The sequence below is a fragment of the Camarhynchus parvulus genome, chromosome 1 (assembly GCF_901933205.1).
Source record: "Camarhynchus parvulus chromosome 1, STF_HiC, whole genome shotgun sequence".
NCBI lineage: Eukaryota > Metazoa > Chordata > Aves > Passeriformes > Thraupidae > Camarhynchus > Camarhynchus parvulus.
The window spans coordinates 3485698-3513662 of NC_044571.1; the positions used below are offsets into that span (position 1 = coordinate 3485698).

At 38.8% G+C, this 27965-nt stretch overlaps 1 protein-coding gene across 1 annotated transcript in view; it reads right to left on the bottom strand.

Annotated features, from left to right (window-relative positions):
- BRWD1 (bromodomain and WD repeat domain containing 1) overlaps window positions 1-27965 on the bottom strand; it is a 45443-nt gene that overhangs the window by 7763 nt on the left and 9715 nt on the right. The window contains exons 13-39 of the mRNA XM_030945446.1: window positions 27338-27436; window positions 25856-26006; window positions 25272-25406; window positions 24254-24382; window positions 22848-23073; window positions 22353-22538; window positions 20850-21033; window positions 19433-19523; window positions 18354-18494; window positions 16872-16957; window positions 15741-15936; window positions 13565-13681; window positions 13359-13466; window positions 12898-13022; window positions 12718-12800; window positions 12275-12386; window positions 9189-9250; window positions 8277-8432; window positions 7102-7222; window positions 5687-5812; window positions 5086-5161; window positions 4554-4598; window positions 4309-4455; window positions 3475-3627; window positions 3034-3203; window positions 1385-1620; window positions 273-464 (exon numbers count right to left, since the gene is read on the bottom strand). Of these exons, the coding sequence (XP_030801306.1) occupies window positions 273-464; window positions 1385-1620; window positions 3034-3203; window positions 3475-3627; window positions 4309-4455; window positions 4554-4598; window positions 5086-5161; window positions 5687-5812; window positions 7102-7222; window positions 8277-8432; window positions 9189-9250; window positions 12275-12386; window positions 12718-12800; window positions 12898-13022; window positions 13359-13466; window positions 13565-13681; window positions 15741-15936; window positions 16872-16957; window positions 18354-18494; window positions 19433-19523; window positions 20850-21033; window positions 22353-22538; window positions 22848-23073; window positions 24254-24382; window positions 25272-25406; window positions 25856-26006; window positions 27338-27436 (3653 nt within the window). The remainder of the gene's footprint in view (window positions 1-272; window positions 465-1384; window positions 1621-3033; window positions 3204-3474; window positions 3628-4308; window positions 4456-4553; window positions 4599-5085; window positions 5162-5686; window positions 5813-7101; window positions 7223-8276; window positions 8433-9188; window positions 9251-12274; window positions 12387-12717; window positions 12801-12897; window positions 13023-13358; window positions 13467-13564; window positions 13682-15740; window positions 15937-16871; window positions 16958-18353; window positions 18495-19432; window positions 19524-20849; window positions 21034-22352; window positions 22539-22847; window positions 23074-24253; window positions 24383-25271; window positions 25407-25855; window positions 26007-27337; window positions 27437-27965) is intronic.

The window sequence follows — 27965 nt, forward strand, 5'->3', positions numbered from 1 at the left end:
ATCCTTTCTTCTATTCTCTTAGTATAGTTTTAATATAATATATGTCATAAAATAATAAATCAGCCGTCTGAAACATGGAGTCAGATCCTCGTCTCTTCCCTCATCCTCAGACCCCTGTGAACACTGTCACACACCAATTAAAAAAAGAGTATCTTACACATACAACAATTAAAAAAATACTAACTCCACTCAGATATTTTTTATAAATATAAATATATAAATATAAAAATGTGGATTTTCTTTTTGTTCAAAAGACACTCCTGGCACCCCACCTGTCTGTTTCCTCTGAGCAGCTTGGTTCCGAGTCAGCCTGCGGCTGCTCTTCCTCCTGCACACCCCGTTGTGCAGGGGAGAGGAGGACACAGGAGCCCCAGCACAGCCTTTGCTGTCTTCTGAGCTGCTTGAGGAGGATGAAGATGAAGAGGAAGAAGATGAAGAAACCCCAGAACCTTCTACTTCACTCTCTGTTAAAAAAAAAGGCAATTGGCAGTTAGAATTCTAAACAGCTTCCAGTTAAGAGTTACATTTTGCTGATCCTGGAATCTTCAGAGTTTTCTCACATTATCTTAAAATGCATCCTCATGCCTGAATATCAAACTGATACCTCAACAAAATCCATATTCACACAGTGTTCAGTGACAGGAAGCTTCTTTAACCTGCATTTAAGCTTCAATTAAAACGAAACAGCTCTTTTCAAACACCAGATTTAAGTGAAAAGCATATTTAAAAAACCCTCCAAAACACAGAACATTTTCTAACAGATTTTACCAGAACTTGCATTCTTATTCTTTGAAATAAGCTGAACTTTTTCAAGGTGAGGTATAGAGGAAAAGAGAAAGCTTTTAAGTCTCAGGGAACTTCTGTCATTTGCTAATTGTGGATAAGAAGTTTTATATAACATATATGTACATATACATATATGGACATACAACCTGTATTTTATATAGTATCAATTACCAAATACTCTATAAGAAGTTTTATATAATATAAATATACATACATTGGCATACAACTTGTATTTGATATAGTAGCAATTATCAAATACTCTATAAGAAGTTTTATATAATGTATAGATACATATATGGGCATACAACCTGTATTTTATATAGTATCAATTATCACTCTATGCTTTCCTGTTCACAAATTTCTTCATTAATAAAAGTAAATTTACTGTATTCTACACTATTTCAAAGCAAAAAATTATATGAAGTACACAAATATTTTTATAACATTCACTGTAAATAATCTAAATGTCCAAAATCCAGTAAAACAAAATTGTGCATCACACAAAAACCCTAAACCTTGTGGAAAAAAATTCCACGTTAAAAACACAAAGCTCATTTAACAACTGAGAATGCAAACTGCAGCAATTCTAAATCCTGACCTGATGACAAAGCAGAACAATTAGTCAGTGGTGTGGATCTGGCCTTGCCATTCCTCTCAAAGGATGCCAGGCAGGCAGAATCTGAGGATTCTCCCGAGGAGCTCTGGTGGTAGGAGCCAGGGTTGGGTTTATGGCTTGTGACACAGGCAGCTCTGCTTGAGGTAGGCTGAGGAAAAGCATCTTCCTGCTCAGATTCAAGTTTGGCCTGAGACTTGAGTGGTTTCTGCTTCAGATTTCTAGAGAGAGAGTGAAAGTAGGAGAGAGAAGGCAACAACACTTAATTTGCTTTTTTATTTCTGGGAGGTTTTTATGAGCTAATGTGGTGTGGGACAGTTTTAACTCTGGCAAGGATAAACATGAACATAAACATTTACTAAACATTAAAAACATTTACTTTCATTAAGTAACAATCTGCACTCCTTGGGCAGTCATACAAGAGGAGACAATCTTTGTCTGCTCTGAGAAACAGAATTTAATGGTGGATGTCCTCCAGACAATGGCTGTTCTCTCATTTTCACTGCAGCAGCAGCAGCCTCAATTCCTGCTGGATTCCCAGCCTCTAGTTAGGTGCATGTGAGCCTCCAACTAAATGTTATCAAATTATTATTATTCCACAATAAACTGAGTTCCCAACACACACAGAAGGTGGAACCTTACAGTTCACTGTTTAAAATAAAGAAAACTTCACTAATTTGATCCTTCCTTACCTCCACATGCCTGAGTGCTACCTGTCATCCTGCTCAGTCCATTATTTTCACCTACAGAACTGCTTTTTGTCAATTTTTCCTTACAGTGCAGGTTTTCAGACATTCATCCAGGTGCACAAGGTGTGTAATTTCTGTTATCCCAAACCCCACTTCTGCTGTGCCCCCCTGAACAGTCACACACAGTTCTCCAGATTTGAGCACAAATGAGATTCAAAAGACAATTTCTGCCCATCCTGGTGGGTGGTTATTTTAAAGTATAAAAGTAATTCCCCTGAAATTAGTTTGGGGTTTTTGGTTTTTTGGTGGTTTTTGGTTTTTTTTTTAAATTAAACTCTCACTCCTGCCCTTTCCCTGCCAGAGAATGAAGACTGGACAGCAGCAGAAGGGAAAAGCTCAGTTTCAGTAATTGATCACATTTAGCTTGTGTATTTTGTCCCACATGCAAATTAAGAACAGGAGTTAATCATGTCTAACAGCAATTGTGTCCAAAGCTTGTTTGCCTCCAAAAGAGAAAAGGCAAATCTGGCTCCCAACTAAATGCTATAGCAAGTGACAATTCCTGGAAATTCCACAGGACTGACTGTATTCTGTATGTAACCAAATATGTGATTTATGCAGATTTTCATGTTCATAATATATCCAGCAAGTAATCTTTATTTCATTCCTCATTATTTTAGTTAAATATTGATTTTCTGATTCAAATATTCAAGAAAAACCCAACATTTTCTACTCCTCTGTCCCCAGGTATTTCTCAGTTTTATACTATAAAAAAGCCCCTGTTTTTTAACATATTTTTCCTAGTGCATGAAAATTATTAAAAGTTTCACTGGGGTTATAAACCATTTAAAAATCAGTCATTCCCCTCTTCACAGACTAAATGTGAGAGTCAATATGAGTATCAGTCAGCTGAGATGGATCTTTATACCTCCATGATTTGATTACCTGAGCATTTTGGTGGGCTGCTGCACTGAGCTTTGATTATTGAATCTTCTCGTGTACCTCTGGTTTCTCCGTAGCTTCTCATTCTGTTTCTGCCCATTTTTGAAATCTGAAACAATTCTTCGGATTTTCTCTTCAAACAGTGCTGACAATCTCAAGGTCATACTGTAAATCTGGGTAAGGAAGTGCTTTCTATTAAAAACAGAGCCTTTGATTCAAGATTAATATTTGTAACATCAAAATCTGCACAGAAAAGCAATAGGAAAAGCACAGGCAGTCCTGTGCAACACCAAATAAACAGGAAATGAACATATTAAATATTTTGTTCTATTTCTCCCCATTATCTACCCAACCAGCAGCTTTATCAAAAGTACTGATAAACAAACTGCAAAATAAGATTTATTTCATGAAGACATTCACAAACCCCCAGAGAGTAACAGCTACCTTTGACTTTTTGTTTGGAGTATAAGATTTTGCATTACTGAATATCAGTCTGATATCTTTGCACAGTTCCATTGGAGTGTCATAATTCCCAGCTTCCAGAGTTTCCTTCACAGTACCAAAATCCATTGGAGTGTCTATAATATGTCTGTAATCCTGTAAAAAACATATGAAAAAAATCTGTAAAAGTATAAAGGAAAAAAAAAAACCTTTTGAATTTTATTTGTCATTTAGGAGTAGCTAAAATTACACAAATTATCTCAGCAGCAGTGGAAAGGGAAGCACCACAGAAGAAAGCAACACTTTTGCTGAGACAGTTTGATTTAAAATCTCCTTTTCATTATCCCATGAATTTTACTGTGAGAAACAACAGATATGGTATAAAAAAACAGCAAAAAAAAAAGCTCCAAAACACAACAACCACACAAAAAACCCCAAATCAAACCCATCAAAACACCTCAATCTCTCTTTCTCTCCCATTCTTGTTTTTTTTAGAGAACCTCAAGATGCTTTTAAATCCTGAAGTGAGACTCAAACTCAAAATATGGAGTCACCAGGAGAAATTATTTGCTGTAAAGAAGATTTTTTTCCTTTAGATTAAGTTTGTTGGATTTTTAGAGGAAAAAAGAGACTGAAGGGGGTAGTAAGATTACCATGAACAGCTAAAAGAGAGAGAAAAAATCAAATTCATAGCTCAGGCTCAGGAAACAGATTTTAGACCTTCAAGATACTCATTTTAATTGAGAAAATACAGATTTTTGTAAAATAATCCCCTTACAAGGCACAGTAAGACAGCAAGAAAAGAAGAATCTATTAAGGTTATCAAGTACAACTTACAGGATATTGATCCAAATCAACTGGCTGCCTGAAAGGTTCAGAATCCTCACACTGGAAAATTAAATTCACGAGTTCCATGCACTGCTTCTTCCAGCAGTTTTCATCATAGCCACTTTTCAGGTTTTTCCCTTTTTTTAAACCCCGTCCCTTGAGGGGGAAAATAAAGTTAGGAAAAATATTACTGGAATACAGCAAGAAAAAATTCAACCTGATTTGGGTTATAAGGTGAAGATTGGCCAACTCACTTTTCTTCTTCTGTATGATGTTCTTGGAACACATTTTTCATCATCCTGCACAAAATAAAATCAATTATCTTAAAAGTGATACAGGAAAAATAGGTGATGGAGGCTAAAAGTGTCATTAGATTTGAAACTGTGGTAAAATTAAATTTTTTTCTTAATTCTTTTTGTCAGTAAGACAAAAAATGAGCATAAAAATACAACACAGCATCTGGGAGACTTGGAAAGCAATATCCTAGGTAAGGACAAGAGCTGGAGTGTGGAATCTTCAGTGGTTTGAGAAAAGGAAAAACCACCATCAGAAATTGCAATTAGAAGTTACCCAACAACTTTGAACTTCAGTCACTAAATATTACCAGTAATGCAATTCACTGATAATAAATGACATAAAACATTCATACAGATTCCTAATATAGTCCATGTTTGTATTAGCTATGTAAATAACTCAGCAATTTTACCAACAATATTTGAAGGTTGCTGGTATTTTCTGACCACCATAAATTACTGGAATTTTCCACAAAAAAACCCCACAACTTACCAGATCAGCATCATGACAATCTTGTTCATCATCTGTTGTGCTACATAATTCAAAAATATTTGTACAGTCCTGGTCACTGCAATGCAATTAAATCTCTGTTACTGGAATAGCAAAAGCAGGGCTGCTGTTGTTTCCTAAATTAAACTCAGGCACAACCAAGTGCTCCATATTAAAGGGAAGACAGTAACTGAGTATTAAATGGAATATAAAAATCAGGATTAGGGATTTGAAAGGGGCCTGCCCAGCTGCAGGAAGGCTGCTCACACTCATTTCAAAATAAAGCTCTCAGTTTATTGTAACCTTTCAATTAAGTCAGACAAGCTACAACAGGAACTTCTACACAGGACAGCACAGAAGTCACATTTTACAGGCTGAGCTACTTAACATACTCAATCTCAAGTGACATTTTGGGACTGTAACACCAGGAAAAAAGGTAAAATGCCTCTAAGCTAAACATGTCTGTATTTAAGGTAACACTGAATTAGACACCTGTCCTTCCTTTAAAGCAGGGCTCACCACAAAGGGATCCTGAGCTGTTTTTACTCTCCACTGTTCAAAACCACCAGGATTCAAGCATTATTTAGATTAAAATGCCACTTACTTGATAAACTTTAGGAGCTGGGTGGTGATTTTTTTTGCAGCTCTGGCAATAGCACTCCCAGGCTCATTGAAGGTTCTGGCATTGCTTTCAATGTATCTGACTTCCCAAACCAATGCTGAAATTCTCCTTCAAATTAGAAAATATTGCACCTTTAACACTAAAGAGAAGCTTAAAACCAGCAAAAATTATATCTCTGTAATTTTCTCTTCATATTAGATTTAGATGTCCTCTGGTTTGTCTCCCTTTAGGGCAGTCTCAAACTTTTCCTTCACATGAAAAACTGAAGGAAGCAGAACAAGCAATGCACATCTTTGATCATTCATTTCCCAACTCACTATTGCTAATTCATCCTTAGACAGTTTGTGATATAAACTCAGTTAATTCAGCTGGCCAAGTAAGCACCAGCATTTGTTATCCAAAAATCACAAAATATCACTGAAATCATCCCAAGGACTGTAGATTTCCTGAAATCTTTAAAACCACAAGCATTTTTAAAAAGCTTACATTTGACTTATTCAAAAGGAGGGGAAAGAGTATAATTTAATCACAACTCTAAATGATCACATTTCTTCTGGAAATATCAGAAGCTGCTTGGTACAAAGCCCTGAGAAATGGAACACAAGCTGAGTCATATCTGAGGAACTTTTAGTTAATAAATTCAAAGCACAAACATTAAAAAGGAGTGACAAGAGTTTAGTCTAATTATATTTTTAAAGAATCCCAGCTATGATGTTTCTTTCTGTTTTCCCTTAAAGACCTTGCTCTGAGGCCAACTGACCACTGAAAACAGTGCTTCCTGTAAAATGACAGCTTTAAAATCTTAAAAATAGGATTTGAGAAACTGCTACAAATTGAAATTATAACTTGATAGAAACGAGCTGCCACAAACCTGTAATTTCATTTTTACAACTAATTTTCCCAATTCTTTATGCCTGTGAAGCAGACATACCCCAAGTCTGCAGTTCTTCACCTACAGAATTTCCAGTTATTTCCCAAAACATTTTATCCATCTTATACAGAGGAAATGTCTCATCACTGTATTTACAGACACACTGAATGCAGGTTCAGATGAAGAATATACTTAAATTTATTTTCAAGCTATGGCTGACCAGCACATCCATCAAACCAGAGCTCTGGCATCATTACAGAAGAGACAGAAGGAAGAGTAAGTTTTTATCATTTAAAATGCTGCTGAACATATTTAACATTTCACCTCTTGTGTTTAAGCTCATTTCTGAAAATAGCAACAGCTTAACCTGCTTCAAAAGTTCAAAGTAACTCAAGGACAGCACTTAAAATCTGAATTATCATCAGCACTGAAGTAACTCCAGGGAGTTTGTTACCATTTGGTGGTTTCAAATGGTGAATTTCTCAGGGCAGGGATGCCAGGGTTTGCTGTGCTCTGCAGCACTGACCTGTAGAAGCGGTTGGCCAGGCGGGTGCGGATGGTGTTCAGGTCCGTGGGGTACGCGACCACCGTGCAGTACTTGGGGTACGTGCACAGGTCCACAGGGCCAGCAAAAGCTGCTGAGATGTCTGGTGAAAAACAGCAAGAACAGCAACATTTAACTGTTTGACTTCATTTTTGGCCTTCCAGTGCCTGAAGGAGATGATAGGAAACAGACAATTTCCAGGGGATGGAGGGACAGGACACAGGGAATGGCTTAAAACTGACAGAGAGCAGGGATGTACGGGATCTTGGGAATGAGGAATTGTTCCCTGGGATGGAATTCCCAGAGCAGCTGTGGCTGCCCCTGGATCCCTGGCAGTGCCTAAGGAGCATGGAGCAGCCTGGGACAGTGGAAGGTGTCCCTGGGACAGTGGAAGGTGTCCCTGCCATGGGATGATTTTAAAGATTCTTTCCAACTCAATCCATTCTATGATTCTACAACTCTGCTGCCTTGGATTCTCTTTTTAGTGCAGGAAGTTTTGTATTTTCTTTTTTTCTTCCTTCTCCTTTTGATTACCTCCCAGTGAACCAATAAAACCTTTTTGAGGGAAAGCCATGGTAACATTTTCATTTTGTTCCCTCGTGGCACAACACACTGCCAAAGTTATAAAGCACTATGAGGGCACTTCTGCATTCAGCAAAGTCCATGATCCTCTCCCTGATGATTCTTAGGATCATCCTTGATTTCTGCAATATGCCAGCACTCCACATCTCCCATTTCTGATGCCATTTCTGAGGACAATGCCCTAGAAAACTGTTTCATATCAAGATGTGGCTTCAGATTTGGAGTTAAATAAGCATATTGAAAAGAAGAAAAAATAAAAGAAGAAAAATCAAAGAGAGATTAATATACCCGCCCATGGCAGGAACTGGACTGGTTTTCAGGTCACTCCCAACCCAAGCCATTCTGGGATTTTATTTCAAAGCCTGCAGGTCCATGATAAATGAGATGGATGTTATAAAACCAACGATGTACAAAATCATAAAGATCTCAGTACAAACACAACGAGCTGCACAGAGAAACATTTTCTCATTAAAGTACTTTATGACAGGGAATTTTTAAAGGATGCCATGGATATTCCAGGCTGTCTATAAATGTACCATCAGGAGAAAAGCACCTGAAGCTCAGCTCACACTCACCAAGAGTCATGAGCTGATCAATGCCACGGATAATCCGTTCACAGGCCTCATCCCGGGACTTCATCCCCCACTCCCCCTCCTGGGGTTTGTACAGGAGCTTCTCCACCTCCTCCAAAGTCACAGAGACACTTGCTCCTAATTCCTCAGGCTGATCAACTACAGACAGCAAATTGGAGAAGGAGTGAGAATAAGATAAATTGTTGAGAACTCACAGTTATTAAATAATTGTGTGCTTGCAACTGACAAAAAAATTCTTGCCTTGAAGTAGAGTTTAATGCTAAGGGTGTGGGGAAAAAAAAACCAAAATGGATACAAACAGCAAAATGTTTTAAATTCTGTTTTTCTGCAGTTTTGAATTAAGTTTATTACCTTTCTGACAGCTTATTCAGTAACTAGTTAATCAGTATCCTCCCCCCTCCTAGCTGGTACTGACAAGTACTGGAAAAGTGAAATATTAAGACAAACCACAAATTCCACTCTTTTATTTACAGATAATCTGGATTTGACCAGCAAACTTTATAAATTGTTGGTTTTAAACTATGTGCAGTAAGGGTTTGCTGAGTGGAAATTATTTTATTTATTGTGTTCTTACACCCCCTTTTATTATAGTAACTACAACAAATTCATATTTTGAAACTTGAGATGTTTTTTGAAAGCTGCCATTTGGAAGTAGCAGGTTTTATTCCCTAAGTCAGAGCTACACATTTAAATTACTTTTTAAAAAATTTCTCTGAAAATGAAAAAGGAAAAAAATATAGGTTATTATTTAAATATTTAAATTATTTCACTGAATCTGAATCAAGACTGTCTTAAAGACAGGAGTCACCTCAGGTCCACTACCTGCATGAAACAAAGGAGCTGGAAAGAGGGAGAAGCACATTAAGCTGTTTTATTAAAGGTTTTTTTACCTACCATTATCAGGAACTGGTTCCATGTCCCATGGGCTCAGCTTTTCAATTTCACCATTGTCCCATCTGATTCACCAAGTAAAAAAATACAATAATAATTTAAAGTTACTAAGCATATTTAAATCTTAGCTATAAGCACTGTACATAAATTACACCTATTTGTAGCTATTGACAAAATACACTGTATAAACAGGTACAGAAACACAGGCATTGGTTTGCAAAGAGCAAAAAGGGAAACATTCTTCATAATCAATTTCAGGTTAAAATTGTGCCCCTGATTTTGGCTGTATGCCACTTGCCCAATACATCAATCAATTTTACAAAGCCTGTATCAAGAGGGTGAAGAAAAATGAGCTGCACATTTGGAAAAGTGAGATAACATCAAGGGGAAGATTTGAGAAAAAACACAAGAGATGTTTTTGCTGATCACAACAGGAGTTGTGCAAGTCCATGGATGAAGGAAGAACAGTAAGTGAGACATTTCATGTTAGCACTTCCATTTATGAGGCAGAGAGCATTAAAACAAAGAAAATAATAAATATAAAATGAAGAAACTGAAGTTAATTAAGGTTCAAGACAAAGCAAAAGTAACACAGGTGCTCTTGATAGACCTGGATATTCTGATACTGAACTATGAGGTGTGAACATCATTCTGAGATCTCTCCAAATCCCACCACATTTGGGCAGATTTTTACATGCTTTTAAAAATACATAAAATACCAATGAATTTTGCTATTTCCAAGGTAAGAAATGTCTGACTGGATCAGCCTCACACCTCACTGATGCACACAGGCAGCAGAACCCTGTACAGATGGAGTGCTGGATCTTTCCTACAGCTGGGTTAATCCTTATGTTCCCATTTTTCTTTTTTATTACAAGCACATCCCAGAAATCAATAGATCAGACTACACTTCACTAATTTCCCTCCAGAGCTTTGCCAGCAGTTTCCTGTCAGAGCTCTCCAAATTCCCAGGTCTACTTCTGATGCATTAATAAACTCAGATATTTGGTCTAATGCCTCCTGTGCATTTATTTCAAACCAACTGGAAACTGCAATGATCATGCTCAGAATATTCTGTAACTAAATCCCTGCTCTGGCAACAGCAGCTCTCCATTGCTTTGGGTTTCCCAATGCCTTGGAAAACCTGGATCATTCAGCCTGTTGGATTTTTATGAACTAAGAGTCCTAAAGGTTGATCTGTTCAGTTCTCCTCCCCAGTTACTATGCAATGCTTCACAAGTTGTTGATATGCACAAATGGATATATTAATTCATCATTTTGCAGGTAAGACTTTATCAAGAATTCAGTACAGCTTAAGCCCCACTTAGTTCTGCTTAAGTTCCACTCATCCAGGTAATGCAACTTCATAATAAACCAAGCTGCTTCTACACAAACACCTATTATTGTCTTGCCAACTAAATAACAAAAAAATTTAAAATTATCTTCAATTCATTTATTTTCCATACAACGGTAACAGTGATAAACTGAAGCAAGTGTGACAAAAAGAGCAACAGACCCAGACAAGTCACAAAACCTAAATACAGCTGCCAAACACTCCAGATATTTTCACAGACATATCCTAGGATTCTGCTCTAGAAGAACCAGATAGAATAAAGTCCTTTTGGAAAAGGATCTTAAGGAACACAGCATTCCTTCCTTCAAAGCAGCTCTAGACTCTCCTGTTAAAGGCTGATACATTAAAATATTGAAATATCCTTTAGGTCTCACGGGAGAAGGGAGCTCAGGAAATTGGCACCAGGCTTTTGTTCATGACTGGAAAGTTGATTTGGAACTGGCCAAGAAAAATCCAAAGCCCACCTGAACTTGCTCCTAAGGAACATCTGTGGCACACAACAAAACACATGGAATGGATGGAAGGTAACAGGCAAGAATTTCAGTCTGGGAGTTACTTCAACCTTCCCACCAAGGAAAATCATCGACAGAGAAGACAAGTAGATGAGACAAGGAACCAAAACATGTAACACAGCCTTGGCAGTGTCAGTGGATTGTCTGTTAGCTATAAAATTTCCCTTCTTTGTGGTGAGCAACAGGTTCAACAGCCTTTGAGTGAAAAAGCAATTAAGAAGTCCTCCAACAATGAAAGTGTGACTGTTCAATGTAGTGTACAAGGCATGGGAATTATCTCTGGGCATGATGGAAATAGGAATATTGAATATTCACTGTTTATTTTCCTTACAGTTCTCCCTTGCTGGGAGAAACCAAACCAATCAAAATCCCAGAATTATCCTTTCAGTGCCTGATGGAGGTGACAAGAAGGCTGGAGGGGACCTTCACAGTGGAGTGAAGGACAAGGGGAATGGCCTTAACCTGCAGGAGGGAAGGGTTAGATTAGATACTACAAAGGAAATCTTGACTCTGAGGGTGGTGAGGCCCTGACACAACTTGCCCACAGTTGTGGGTACCTCATCCCAGAAGTGTCCAAGGCCAGGCTGTTTGGAGCTCTGAGTAACCTGGGCTAGCAGAACATGTCCCTGCCTATGGCAAGGGACAAGACTATCTTTAAGGTCCCTTCCAACCCAAACCATTCTGTGAATTCCAGACAGTTTGGACAGGGCAGGACAAGGTCAATATCCTGAGTCTGAACACTGAAGTCCAGAGATATCTTTGTTTACCCTTCCCCTCCTTTGTGGGAAGGCCTGTTTGTTAATATGAAAAAGGGTGCACAATGTTAAAGACAAAGTGTGAGGACTTGAGGCATTAAGGACCTTGATGTCAGCAGCCACAGAGGAGATTCAGCATCCCCAAACCAACTATCCGTGCAGACCAATAATTAATATTCACAGAAAACTGCATTGCTTGCTTCATGGAAGGGACACACAATTACTCAGTACAGGAAATGTGAAAAGGTCAACAACTGCTTTTACCATATCACTACTCATTAACAAGCTGCCACAAGCTATTACATATCCACACTGTGCTACAGCAGCAACTTAAAACCATTAAAAAGTGACAACACCAGGAGTAAAATCATTGAAGTGAACAATTTATACACTCCCATAGCAATGAGGCAGTTATGTGACAGCAAAGGCATTCTAATAACATTGGAAATCAAATCTTTGTGTACTCACTTGACACTGTAGCACTGGAAGTGACTGTCTGGATACTGAGGCTGATAAGGTTCCTGTCCCAGCACTGTCCCAAACCACCAGGCATCGTCAATAATGGAGCGGAACCTGTCGGCTGCAGCAAACACAGACATTCTGCTGAGAGCAGCATTTAACTCTGTGGCTGCCACAGGCAATCAGGAAAACTTTTGATAAATTTACTGCTTGATTTCTTTCCACAATTTAAGTTCTAGACTCACTGACAGGTGAAGTCTGTTTAGCTTTAAAATAAAAAAGGGAACAGAACAGTCTGGATATGTGTTTTGGTGACTGTATTTACATCTACTGCAGTCCCTCCAAGGTTCAAATTTCTGACTCTTGACCCTACAAACAGCACATGCTGCAATTAGCTAAGGACACCTTTGTGATTTCTAAACTGTTCAGTCCAGCACTCAGCAAACACTTACAGGCCTGCCAGTTCCTCTGCCGGGCTTCGTCGTAGAACTGACGTAAGATGAGGAAGTCGATGACATCGGGCATGTCGTGGTATCTGGGTAAAAAAATCATCACTCAAGTGTGCCTCAGGGCTTCAAGAAGAAGAGAAACATATTCTTAACCACTTTTCAGGGAACTAAAACTGCACATACCTGATGGAAAATGATTTGTCTGTGTGTTTCCCAGTGGCGTGATCGATAAAGGCAAGCTTGAGGCAACACAACGTGGGAGGACCAACTTCGTATCTGATTCCAACAATTTTTACCAATTCCTGATCCTACAGGTAACAACAAACAGCTTCAGCAAGTTTTGTCTCAGGGACCATGCACAGAACTGTTAGTTTAACATGAATTAACCAACTGTACCCACATGCAAAATACTGAAATGAGATTTGAGACTTCAATGGAAAACAGTCTGTCAGCCTTAGGATTTTAACACAGGTCTTTCATTTGGCTTCCCACAGAAAATTCTGCAGACAATCTGATAATTGCACACACTTTCCCCATAGGGAAACATTAGTAACCTCCCAAATGCATGTTTGGCAAACAGAATAATAAAACTCTTCAGTCACAGACTCTGTTACAAACCCACAGAACCTTCAGTGCAGACTTACCCTAAGCACCACTTTTCTCCAAGGCTCCTTGTGTGGATTCAGTTCATAAATGTTATTTCTCCTCACTGCTTCAATGTAAGCTTCGTGCCCTTGTCGAAAATATATCACCTAAAAAACACCCCAACCAGCCCAAACAGTGAATGTTTTCCTGAATTCAGCAATTATAACAATCACAAGCACTGGAAGATGTTAATCCTTGTTCCTACCTCGTCCCCCATCTGAGGGACAAAGGGGGACCTTCGGAGAGCCGTGTCTGTGATCCAAACTGGAGGGTGCCAGTCATAGGACAGCTCCAAGTTCACTGGTTGTGCTGCAGCATCAGCCTTCAAAAATCAGACATGATGGACATGAATTCTAAACAAATCATTCCATTTTGGTTTGGCAGATAACAGCTTAACTTATAAATGACTAATCCACAGCATTTCCAAACAGTATCAGCAGAATTCCTCCAAGGCTTTGTTTGAGTTGTAACTGTATTTGTAATTCTAATACTAAACATTCCTTTCCTATCTGGAGATTTGAGTGAGCATGTCATTATTATGCAGGCCTTAGCAGAAGTTTTGTCATTTAGAAGACAGTCTCAGTACCCAATTAAAAATTATTCAAGCTGCAAGAAACTGATTCTACTTCGAAGGAAGTGAAAGGATAGAGAGATAAACAGGACAAATGCATCAAAATTACCCCAGGCTTACAAAAATAATTTGTTTGCTCCTTTATGAGAGAAAACAACTAACAGTACTTATTGTAACTTAAGGTAATTATTTAAATTAACTTTAAAAAACCAGTATCTTAAAATAGAGTAATTATTGTAACTTATAAAAAAATTAAATATTCAACCTAACTGTAAATTGCTACCAGCAATGCAGTGACTGTGTCCCCTATGCATTAGGCAGTTTAAGTTATAGAGTCACAGAATGGTTTGGGTTGGAAGAGACCTCAAAGATCATCTTGTTCCATGCCCTGCCACAAGCATGGACTCCTTTCCTCTATCCCAGGCTCCTCCAAGTCCTGTCCAAGCTGCCCTTGGACATTTCCAGGGACAGGGTAACATGTGGACAACATGTCCCAATGCCTCACCATCTCAAGAGTCAAGAATTCCTCCCCAATCTAATGTAACCTAACCCTGCCCTCCTTCAGTTTAAACCCCCTCCCCCCATCTTGTTCCATCCTTTAGGAAAAGTCTGATACTCTGTACTGATATTTATTAATACATTTCCCCTTTAACATCAACCTTGAGAACCCTTTTCATTGGGAAAATGAAAGCACCTTCACTGGGAATGCAGATTCTTGCCTACAAAGCAGCAGATGCCTCACACTGGGAATGGTCTCAAACCAATCCCATGTTCTCTCTATGTGCTGACAAAGATCCTTGGCTGATGGCAGTAACAATTATTTCAGCAGTTTCTAACGAAGGCACCTAACCCCTAAGAGAGAAATGAAGATTGTGCAGAAAAAAAATGTGTGCAAGCCCTGTGTCAGGACCCAGGACATCCCTCTGGCTGTCCTGAGCAGCCAAGACCCCTGCCAGGGGGCTCAGAGACCCTGGCACAGAGCCCAGGACCCCTGTGGTTTTGATTATGACCCATGGAGCAAGTTACTGATCTTAGATGAAGATCTGCAAGCCATGACAAATTAAGTAGAATGATAGTGAATTTATCACAAGGTGAAAAAGTAGATTTTGAGGTGTTTAGAATGAGGATTCGGGGGGGCAAGATGGAGGGATCTGGGCATGTCCAGCCTTTCTCCTTCTTCTTCTTGGCCTCCATCTTCTGCTGTGATGTTGGCACTTTTAGATTGGTTTAGAGTAGAAGTTCACTGTCTAACATAGGTGATAGGTACTGGGAAGTAATTGTAAATATTGTACTCGTAGTTTTTAGTACAAAGATAACACTGCCCCAGGGCAGGCAGAGTGCCTGGACTGTTTTGCTGAGCGGACCTTGGCAGGACAGGAGAAAGAATTTTATAGGTAAGGAACAAAAAACAACTTTAAGACCGAGAAATGAAGAGCTCTGACTCCTTCTTCAACTGCCAGCCTGGGAAAAGAGACTTTCTAACACTTCTTGGGGTCACTCTGACCAGCTGGAGATCCCGGCAGCCCTGGGGGGCATCTCCTAAATTACACTCCACTGGCTCCTACTCCTGTTCCTATGTCTGAACAGAGGTGTTCCTGAGCCAGTCCCTCCCATTTCCCTGACTGGCCCTCATCTTTGTACTGCCCCCTGGCCCCTGGAGAGACAGCTGGCCCCTGAATCTGTGTGTGCCTTGGCCCTGAACCACACGGCTGAATTAAACATCTGTGCGTATCATACAAAAACCCTTTTTGCTTCCTTACTCCGGACTCTACCAGCAGCTATTCAGGTCGCAACAAAAAGAAAACTGTACCTCCTCCTGCTTTTTTGGTTTGGGTTTTTTCCTCCTCTTCCTCCTTCTCCTCTTGGGAGGCGAGGATTTCTCAGCGGACACGTCGTCCTCGGAGGTGCTGCAGTAGCGCAGCGCGTTCCTGCGCGAGCTGCGCACCGGCGGCTGCAGGTTGATGCCGGCGTCCGCGATCCAGTCCGAGTATCTGCTCGAGGAGTCACTGTGCACAGGGGCAGGGAAACACAAACACAGCCCAGCTCTCAGTGCTGCACAACACCCAGCTCCCTCAGCAAAATACCAAACAGCAAGTGCTGTTGACAACAACCTCAAAATCACTTTGCCCCTCTTGTAACTATTACTTTACTTGAAGCTTAACATGAATTTTTGGGAGAATCCAGTAATTCAAATTTCTTTAAACAACTAAAGTCTGGTGAATGCTAAAATCAGTGACTTTAGTCAAGAAATATGTACAATTCTGGACTTATTAGGAGCCCTCCTTAAGGAACACATGAACGAAATGCTGCTTAAATTCTTTACACTTATCCAAATTTCAGCTACACATCCACTCTGAGTGGATCTCTGAGTACCATCATTCTCTCTGAATATTTTTTATTTCTATCACTAAATACTAAGAGTGTATCTAAAATAGCCCCAAGGAAATTATTAAAAATTATCTATAACAGTTCTACATAAAAACAGGAACTTTTAAAAATTCAGATTTTTCATAAAAATTTTTTAAGAGCAAGGTAAAAAAACCAAAAAATTCCCCAAACAAAACTGGGGGAAAAAATTTCCCTAACAAAATCTTTCATCCCTCCAAAACCAGACCAAAACATACTGTAGAAATATTCCAGACTCTTATCCCTCTTTGCCACACAGCAAAAAAAAGCAGAGAGACTTAGAGTTACATTAAAAAAATATGAATATTTTGGTGAAATGGAACAGTAAGTAACAATATAATGGGTCAGTGAAGTATATTAATTCTACCTTATACTATTATTATTATTATTATTATTATTATTATTATTATTATTATTATTATTATTATTATTATTATTGTATCATCACATCTGAAGCACAACAAAGCTTTCATACAACTCTTAATTTGTCAAAATTCAAGTAAAACTCATTATGGAATATGATTCTTCACTTTACCTAGAACTATTACTGTTGCTTTTCTTGTCACTTCTCCACTCTTCCTCTTCATCAGATGAACCAGAACCCTCACTTTCTTCAGCTTCCTAAATTTAAAAATACAAACTTAAGCCAAATCCATGTTTTAAAGGCGTGGAACTTAAAAACATGTCGTCCCCATATTATCAAATTTAAAGAAGTTTGGTAAAAAGTTGTTAAAATGGAAATAAAAGTAATCAGGCCATGTGAAGTGCATAATAAAATCTGACAGGGAAGAATTTACATTACAAAAGGATCAAGAAAAACATCTTCTCTCCACATACAACAAGGGGATGTTCTGTCACTATGATTTTTTTTCATTAGTTCTGCAAGTTGAGGGTTTTTCCCCCCTCCTTTTAGTATTAAATGATAGACCAAGTACTAATTAGAGTACTCATGCATGTATTTAAATGCAACATTAAACAGTAGAGATAGACCAAAACACATTATGACTTTACTAATTTCCTGATTGTTGCTCATCAACTATTAGCATTAATATAATGTTTTAAATGTGTTTTTCATAACTGAGTCAGTATGTTACAATGCTCATGTGTCAGGTTGTATTTTGTCAAGCAAAAAAAAAAACAGGAGAAAATCCCATGAGATTTCAATTGTGCCTTCAAATGTTTGAATTAGTCCAACTGATTGTCATTTTCAGAGTAACAAAGCTGAGAGTCCTCTCACTAAAACCTGCTCATAGACTGTGCAGATGATACACTACAATATCCAAGTGCAATACTCACTGAACTTTACATTCCATTTAAGTGATTTATTGTTTTTATACACTGAAATTCTTTATTAGGAGGCAAAGAGAGTCCATTTCCAAGGAACACCATTCCTCATCTTATTTGCAAGACTTCCTGATGTCCTGAACATGCTCCCTTTTGTTCACTGCTCCTCCTTAACAAAGTGACATCTCCAACAAGTCTGAGCTTCTCAGCTCCTTCCACTTCTCCTTTTCCCAATTTAAAATTATTTCCTTGAGGGTAAGGCAAGACAAGGGCAGTCCTACCACCCATTTACAGTCTGATAACACATCAGACACAACAAAAAGCTCCTGCTACCCACAAAGCCCTGTGTCACTTCAGGTCAGAGGAACAGACCCTGTGGAATAATCACATCAGCAAGAACCTTCAGGATTTTCATAGAAAAACACTAAACCACATCTAAACTCCAAATGTCACCTGAAGCCAACAAACTGTCCATCAGTATTTGACAGGGGCTGTGGATTTGGTTTAGAATATTCTCAGCAAAACCAGTTGAACCATTTATAAACTGACAGGAAATATTGTCTTTATTAAAGCAACACAACAGGTTTAAGAAGTACCAAAAATGACGATGCTTAAAGAAATACTTTCCCTGGGGTTTTTTGTCTGCTTGTTTAACAGATAAAAGGCACATCTACATGAAATTTCATTTACTGAGCTACTCAAGATCAAAATCCAAACTCAGAGGAGAACTCACCTGCTCTATCAAGCCAAAGCAGTTGTCCCTCTCCTCCTCAGAAGACTCCAGCTGCTCAATGTTTTTCCGTGTTCTGTAGTTGGAATATTTCCGTCTGTGCAGTCGACGCTTGGATTGGATTAATGAAGATTCAGAATCACTCTGATTTATAAAGAAGGAAAAGGACAGGAGTTAAATAAAAATATTTATCTGGCAAATTTTTATGAGGGGGAAAGGGTGGTTAAAAGCACTGCTGAATGCAAAAACTGAAACAGCATGATGAAGTTAAAACTCCCTTTCACAAGAAATAACTTTCAGGTAAGCCCAAAGTTTAAAATTTATTGTTACAAATTTAAGATTTATTAGTTGTTCTAAGGAATTGTTCTTTTTCTTTATAAACTACTGTGACAGCTTCATTCACATCACTTGATAAATGTATTTACAGACTCAAGACATAACTGCCTACAACGTACAATTATAAAAACAGAGAATGGTCTGGGTTGGAAGGGACCTTAAAGATCATTTTGTTTCAAACCCCAGCTCCCTCAGTAAAGGGGATTGTGCAGTGGAATTCTTGTGTCAAATTGTTTTGTACTCTAAGACACAGCAAATCAGGCAACAAGCTTTAAAAACAGCACAATAACCAATGTTTCCTTCTTGTCAAAAAACAGGTGATAAAAAAAGCACTTGAAAAGAGGGGAGGCCGAAGAAGTTTCTCCACACACAAAACAATGTTATCTAAAATAAAATGACAAGGAACAGCAATATAACCTGTGATTCCTCAAGCACAGCACCTTGAATGCTCTCAGTGCTTCAGCAGGACTTGCCATAACTGTGTAACTGCAGTCAAACCAGAACGGCCTGAAAGCCATCTTGCCTTTAACAATTACTCCCAAATACCTCACGCAGAAGCAGGCAAGACCGAAAGCAAAAAGAATTCCAGGTATCCATAAAAATAAATCAAGCCTTGTCCTGCAATAATTGGGAGCTGAATCATCAGAGTCCTTGGAAGACCATACCAGAAACCTCTGCTTTCATTTTCTACACCACCACGTGTCCTTGGGCACAGAAGGCTCACTTTTCCAGAAGCTGCCACATACCTTTTCCAGTGACTCAAATGACTTTTTATTCTCTGTTGCATAAAGATGTCTCTCTTCTTCCCCTTTTGCAATCCGATATTCTTCCTGTTTCCTATAAGAAAGCCATGAAAATCTAATTCTACACCCGTTTTGACAATGCTGGTCCTTCCAGGGATCTCTCTCACACTCAATTCTATTCCATTTTTAATTTCAGATGTTATTGTTGCTCAATTAATTCTAGACCATCCTATCATTTCCAGGCAAGAGTAAAAAACATGGATGCTAAGAAAGTCTTCCTTCCAAACATCAAAATATAATCTACATTTTCAACCTCATTTTAAATTCACATTTTTCCATTTGCAATCACTTTACCTCCCAACACTGGGAATTCCTCTTAAAACCCCCAGAGATGTGGTAGCACCTATGGTTGTGACTTTAAACAGAGATGTTTAGCTACTAATTCTCCTTTTCACAGATTAATACTGATAGTACTTTTGAAAGCAACTGGTTTAGCATTTCAAGGGGTTGTAACTCATCACCTCCCAAAGTCTCACAGAGAGCACAACCTCACCCAACAGCACTTAATTTAGACAAACCAAGCTGCTGTGCTGTCCCTAGTGCTGCCTGAACTTGTAACTTTTACATTTTACAGATTCTGTACTGGATCAGTGCACAACTCTGAACTCTATACAGAATGCTAGTTAGTTCTCTTCACATTTTGGTCAGACTAAACAATCCTTCTGGGCCTGGAAACCAAGGTCAGACCAGCTGCCTCAGGCCCTGAAAAGTATAAACAAAAGTGAACTGGGGGGAGAAGCAAACTAGGGGGATATGACTTCATTACCTGAAGCTGTAATTGGACAATTAACCTCTGATATGCAAATAGACCAAATTTATTACCTGCCAAAAAAATCTCGTGACCATGCTCTATATCATGGACACAGCCTCTGCCAGGCTCTTGCACTGCTCAAGAGCAGTTGGGGGTTGAACAAAAGCAAAAACAAAAGTGAACTGGGGGGAGAAGCAAACTAGGGGGATATGACTTCATTACCTGCAGCAGCAATGAAGCTGGACAATTAACCTCTGATATGCAAACAGAACAAACTTTTATCTGTCAAAAAAACTAGTGACCATCATCCACCATGGATGCAGCCTCTGCCAGGCTCTTGCACTGCCCAAGAGCAGTTGGTATAAACAAAAGTGAATTGGGGGGAAAGGCAAACCAGGGGGATATGACTTCATTACCTGAAGCTTTAATTGAAAAATTAACCTTTGATATGCAAAGAGACCAAAATTATATCTGCCCAAAAAATCTCGTGACCATTGTCCACGGTGGACACAGCCTCTGTGAGGCTCCTGCACTGCCCAGCTCTTGCACTCTGCCTGGCCTCTGCTCTGGGCAGCCTGTGCAGGCATCACCTGCAGGTTGCAGACAGACCTGAGCAAGCTGGGGGGGATCTCTGGCACCACCACCCTGCGCCTCCAGGCCTGCAGGTCCCTCTCGGTGGCCATCTGGCTGCGGGGGGCGTTCTGGTGCATCTGCCGCACGCCCTCCACCTGCCCGCTGCGCCGCAGCCCGATGTTGGGCGGGGACTGGATGTCCAAACTCGGCCTTCTGAAAGCTGAAACACACAAATCAAAATGGTTTTTGCCATGCTGAAGGGAACTGGAAGATTCTTGTTAAAAGATAAAAAAAAAAAAAGAATAATGGCTGTGTTTTTATCTCTAAGTACGTGACCTGTAGCCTTCAGTGATGTCTCAGGTTTGAGCTTTTCTATTTTTCACATTCTGTGCTGCTTTAGTGTGTGGGTCTGAGCTTTGCATTATGGGATGGTGAACTCTGTGCACAGAGCAGGAAGACAAAACAATTCCTGCTCCAGCTGGGCACCAAGGACAAATGATCCAAATCTCAGCCCAGGAGCACAAACACCGTGGGCTGCAGAGAGAAAAACAAGCAGGGTGGGACTGCCTGGGCTAAAGCTGGAATGGGACAATGAACTGCAAGGTGCAAATGGAGCAGAACTGATCCCAGGGACAGACCCCGTGCCCGGCCGTGCATTTTGGGGCCATTTTGGTTCATCTTGGGTGCAGCCCTGGCTGGGCTCTGGTGCTGCCCAAGGTGCATCCATGGAGGAAATGCTTTGAATAAATCCCTGCTTTATTCTTTAGCTCTGCCCAGCCTCTGCTCTGGGGCAGCCTTCCCAAGGCATCAGTTCTGGAGGATTATGTGTCTTGTAGAAAACAGAGATTACACAAAGTACTTTAAAAATGGTTATTTCTGCTACTGTTGTCACAGAATCAGAATCACAGAGTCATTTAGCCTGAAAAAGACGTCCAAGATCCAGCATTTGAACAACGACCACCTGGTCAACCAGACCAGAACACTGAGTGCCACACTCCAGTGGTTTCCCAAACACTTCCCAGTGGAAGGAATTGTGGTGTGACAGAAGGGTTCTTCTGAACTATTTCAGACAGTTCTGAGGCCAGTGAGGCTCTAAAAAGCACTTTTCCTAGAGCTGAGCACATATAATGAATATATAATTATGTAAGAAAATATGTATTTTTTCATCTATATTATATAACTACATAATTAAAACTCTGAAGACACAGGTTAGGAAAGTATCTTGTTTAGATCTGGGACAGGGGAAACCAGTTTGAATAATGGCACACTACTTACTTTGCAAAAAGTAAGGAATGCAATTTGCAAAAAAATCTATTGTATATATTTTGCATGCTATTAATGACCTTGTCCTTTTAAAGTGAAAGGCTTTATAATTTAATCACAGGAGCAGCAGTGATTTAATGAATAAAATAACCAAGTTAGCACAATGTTAAAGGAATCTCAGAATGACACTGAAGTTAAAACCTGTTTCAGTATTAGACACAGTACAATAAAAACAGAGACAGAACAATTACTGAAGAATTTATCAGCAGTTCTAACCTCTCCTGGGTGTTCCCTCCCCGTTTTGGGGACCACTTGGAGCAGATTCTTGATCAGCTCCAGTTCTCTGATCCTGTTCCAGCTGGAGCTGTCTGATCATCCCATCCAGAATGCTGGGCTCCAAGCCTGGCTCATCCTGGTCAACTGTCTGCTGGCCAATCACCTGCTCAACAACTTCTCCATCACCTTGCAAGTGTGAAACAGATCAAATCAATGAACTTATTCCAATTATTTATTCCAAGTGAGACATTTATGGAATGTACAATCAAACTGTTTGTGAACATCACTGCCCACAGAAAATAATTGCAACATCCATTTGAAAAACTGATTTTTTTTACTTTTTTAAATTGTATTTACTGTAGGACCTTCCAGCATCTTTAGTGAACATAAATACAAAATATTAAGTGAAAAAAGAGTATTTTTGAATTGCTGATGCCCCCTTAGGAACTAGTGAATAACCTACTTCTGAATGTAGAGCTTTAGTGACATTCTTACTTGTTGCTACATATCCAAGCTGAGGAATCAAATGTTCATCTGCACAGTTCTCTCTTCCTGGCACCAATCTTTGATATTTTGTGGGATGAGGGTTTCCATCCACATCCACTAAGAAGGGAGGAGGCATGAGGTGAGGGGCCTGCTGGGTCTGTTCATCCAGCACGTAGTTGTTGCAGTCTCGGAGCAGCGGCCGGTAGTCAGTGTGGAAGAACATCTGATCAGGAATCTAAAAGGAAATTTTATTTTTATGTCAGCAGTTTGGAAAAAAAGAATATGCTAAAGAACAAAGAACAAGCACTAAAGTCCCTAAAATCTACTTAAAGGTAGAAGAAAGGGCAAGTTTCCAATTCGAAAGATGATTTATGTGTAACTTCAGTTAACCTGGATGGGTTTTACAGCACTGCAGCTTTCTATAGTGCTTTTGCAGGCAACAAAATTCGTTCAGAAAATAAAAAGCTGAAGTAACTTGATGCAAAAGTACTGTTTTACACTTTAAAATATTTATCTCTCATTCTGCATTTTTGCCCTACAATTACTAGAATCACAGAATATTCAGAGTTGGAAGGGACCCACAAGGGTCACCAAGTCCAATTTGTGAGTGGCCCCGAAGTTTCCTTGCGAGGAAATCTTTGGCTAAAGCTCAACACCAGCTCTAATTAAAGTTTTCCTAATCAGGATTTCATTCCTAATCTATATCCACCTGAAGTTTTTTCTACAACTGCAAGTCTGCTGAGTCCATGAGGCTGAAGGAAAATGGTTATATAATTATTAGATCACAGTCAGAATGTTTGCTTCCAGCAGTGATGGCAAAGATGAAGGGAACAAGTTTCAATTTCAGCTGAGAATGCAGAGCAAGGAAAAAATAATTCTTTAAAATGACACACATGGAACCAGCATTGCAATCCAAAAAAAAATGGAGGGGAAGTGAAGAAAAGAAGAAATATGTATTTATCAAAACAAAAAGGAGGCAGGTTGATAAATTCAAAAATTTAGGATAGCATAAATCATTGGATCAGTAATTCACTTTTGCTTAACTTAATCAACTACAGAGAATTTGGGCTTGAGTGAGGAAAGGCCTAAAGAAGTGCAATATAAATCAGCAGAAATTACAAACAGAAGCATTTCTGAGGTTGAACAATGAAGGTGAATTAGCTGTCTCCAAGATGAAAATGTATTCCAGGAACATTCTTGAGAGCTACTCCCATGGGAATGTTAAGATATTGGGTTTTTTCTGCTGTGCCAGGATCATATAAACAATACAATCACAGACATCAAGAAATCCATTACATTTAGATCCTCTAACCACACAAATTATTTTTGCATATCAACTTTTAAATTAATTAATGTAGTAATGTAATTTTTAGTTAGAAACTCCATACAGAGATCTGATAAAAAGCTGAACTTACCTTTTCATAAGGCCTGCTACAGCCAAAGCCAAATATCAGCAGATGTCCATGAGAATCTGTGCATGCAAAATGCTGCCCATCTGGTGAAAATTTACAGTCAAAAACAGCTCCATGTCCCTGGCCTTCAATCTGGATGGAAGGAAAAAAAATTCAAGATTATTTGACCATTTTTTCAGAGCAAACCATAAGCATCCAAAATTATTTAGTCCATGCATTTCCCTAAACACCTCCAATTAAGGCACAAATAGTTTTGTTACTTCAGTATATTTCTTTTCCCCTTGAATTTAAATCCTGAACCAATTCTAAAAGATGCAGTAGAAGGTATGAAAAATTACTGTTCAGAGAATAAAGAAATAAACATGTTTTTCTGAGGCTTTTTAGCTGTCAGCACACTGCCTGAAATAAACTAGAGCTAATATAGACTGGTTTTGTTCAACAACTTTCTAGACAAGAACTTACGAATATAAGAAAGAAGTTGTTCTTTATTTTAAGAACTTAAAAATAAAAAAAAAAATGCTCTTTGCTGTTGACAGACCAGGGAAAAAGGATGAAAAATTTATATGAACATTAGCTCAGAACCTAAGTCTCAGAGAAAATAACCTAATTTAAAGTATTAATGATGAGCTGTCAAATGGAGCCCTCAAGCACTGTGCCAATGGATATTAAGATTATAATTTTTCATCCTGTGGAAAATACAAGTGTCTTGAAACAATGGCCTAAAACAGAGCCTTTTAGATGGCACCTCACCTCAGCTGAGGAAAACAATTAATATGAATGAAGTGTACAATGATCTGCAGTAGAAAAGAGTGTAAAATCTGCAATAATCAGGAAACTCTAAGGTAAAAAGCTCTAATGAAATAAAATGAATTAATAAATTTTGCTGGTTAAGGTTTTCCTGTTTGGTTGGGGTTTTTTTTCCTAAAGATGCAAAGGTATGAATGTTGGTGGCAGTTCCTTAAGCTGGTAGTGAACACACTGCTGTGTGCTGAGAACAAATGGGGTTTAAAGAAGCTCTTACCATGTTAAAATAATGTTTTGTTTTGGTGCCTTTGGTGATGTCCCAGATGAAGATGTTGCCATCGTGGCCTGCAGACAGCATTATCCTGCAATCAAAGGGATGGGTCTCCAAGACAAACACTTCATCTGCATGGCCCTGCAATGGAAAATTGCACATCTCAGGAAAAAAGGGAAATCCACAGCAGCAGGACATTCACAACAGAGCCCAAAGCCTGTGCTGTCCTCTCTGGAAAATTAAACCCCAGGCAGCCATAAAGATTAGAACATTCCAAAGGTAAAAATTTTCTGGATTCAAGCAAGAGCTGTAGAAATATGAAACTTTTGCCAAAGGATGGTGAATTATTCAATGGGTGAGTTACTGCACAAGAATTTTATTTATTCCACATTTATTTGTTCTTTTATTTACAGGGAAATTCCAAATCTGGAGGAAGCAGCAAATTTTGGTTAAAAGAACTCCAAGAACACCTCACTTGCTGTACCATCCATACAGAGCTTTCAAGACTGATCAGCTCTAATTCTAAATTCAGCATGCACATGTCACTGCAATTCCAGGAAAATCTTCCAAAAGCAAGGAAAATCCCATACCACCAAGTCATGGAGCAACTGCCCTGTGCTGGAATTCCAAACTTTGAGCAGGTGATTATTCACAGCCGTAACAACATAGTTGTCATTTTGGTTCCAAGCTATCATGGTCACTTTAGGCTTCATGAATTTGTCTTCTTCTGCACAAGTGTCACTATTTGAAAGAAGTCAAACAGGTCAGAGATGTATTTTATATTTTAATTAGTCCATTTCTATATCAATATACAATAATCAGGCAACAGAAAGGAAGTGAAGAATTAAATTCTGGTTGAAATTTTTGTCCACAAAATCCTTCATTTAAAGCAAATCTGGATTCTTAAATTTTAAAGGACTTGATAATCTCCCATTTGAGATGCAAGGCAAAAAGGCTTTCCTTTTTCACGGAATCTTGGCTCCTCTACAATTAGAGTCCTAACATAAATCCTGCCAAATTTTGGACTTTTTACAGTCAGCTTTTCCAACCAACTGATTCCCAAGCCAGCCTCTACATTAGCTAAGCAGTTTTTAATAAGTCCCAACAGAAACACAGTAAAGATAACATTTCCTTTTAACCTCAATCTATTTCCTTATTCTCTCCCTAAAATACATTTATAGGATTCTGTAACACTGCCCCTCAGCCTTTTTCCAGTCAATCCAAGGAATAATATTTCCTTGAAACACCTTCACATGGGATTATCTTTATTCCACTTACAAAGACTCTGAACTACACAGTCACAGTCAAATCTCAACTTTTAATAACTCCTCCTTTGTAAAATCAGGTTTCTTTCATGGTCTTTGTCATCAAAGGAAAAGCTTGAAATCACCCTCCAATCAAATGGGTACCCAAGGTGTGGCTTTTTATTTAATCACCTACAAACCATTTCATCAAAATCTAATTTAATCACCTACAAATGAATTTATGTTCAGTGTCTGTGGAAGCTTACTGAGCTTCTGTACTCCTGTAAATCACTCCCCCTTCAGGTTTACCCAACACCATAAAATAATCTGATTTTTATCTCTAATAACATTACCCAGACTGTGTGCCACCAGCATTTCATTAATTCACTTTTTTAAAAGCAGAAAATGGGAACAGACAGGAAGATCAGTCCTTGAGGAAAGCCACCTATTCCATGTCATGACCTCTCCTGCAAATAGGTCACCACCTACTTTATTTTTACTAATCTAAAAATATTTCTCCCATGACACACCAGGTGTCAGACTAAAACCCAGAGACAGAAGTTAGATTCTTTCTGTTCACTTTTTTCCCTGAAAAGAGGCAATAAAATTGACTTGGTACAGAGTACATTTGAGAGCTTCCTGAACACGTAGGAATTTATGAAAGCACTCAAACTCAGCCATTATTACATCACCAGAACACTCAATTCACCCCTCCCAAGACCACAGAACTTAACCAGGATGCTGCTCTCACTCTCATATTTGAGTAATTGAGTTTTTCAATCTTTCTGAATTTAGATAAGGAAACCATGAAATGAACATTTCACCTACCCCAGCAGCCGATCAGACATATCCAACAAAATGCTCCTCCACTCTGCTTGCTCGAAACGCCAGATCCGAGCTGTCCCATCTCTGCTGCCACTTATGAACCTGAACAAGGTTTAAAAATTCATTCATTTATCCTCCAAAAAATCTCCTTTAAAGTATCTTTAGAGTTGGACACCACCACAACATAGATTTTGTAGTGGAAGACTGATAGAAGTGAAATCTTCAATTTGTGTTCAAGAGAATTCTTTCCATTCACTTTCTTTCCAGAAAAGCAGGAAAGAGTTTTTCTGAACTGGAAAACTGAATAAAGTTGTCAAAATATGAAGAACAGAGAAACAAGTTCCAAAGTTTAACTCAATTCACAAATTCATCCTCAACTCCTCCTCAGCACAGGATTTCAATGTATTTTAATTGCAGAGTTTCAGATACTGAAGTAGAGGCAATAACAAATCAGATGAAAAGGTTCTAATTCATTTTTTACTATTTTCACTGCTTTTTTCCTATTTCCTACACAATACTCAGTGAAATTGAAAGGAAAGGAGGAGTAAAAGGAGATTTATGAGGCCACAAACACACTGGGTACATGAAGAAGTGGTAAAATTCCTCCAGGTAAATAAAACCCAAGCCAGGC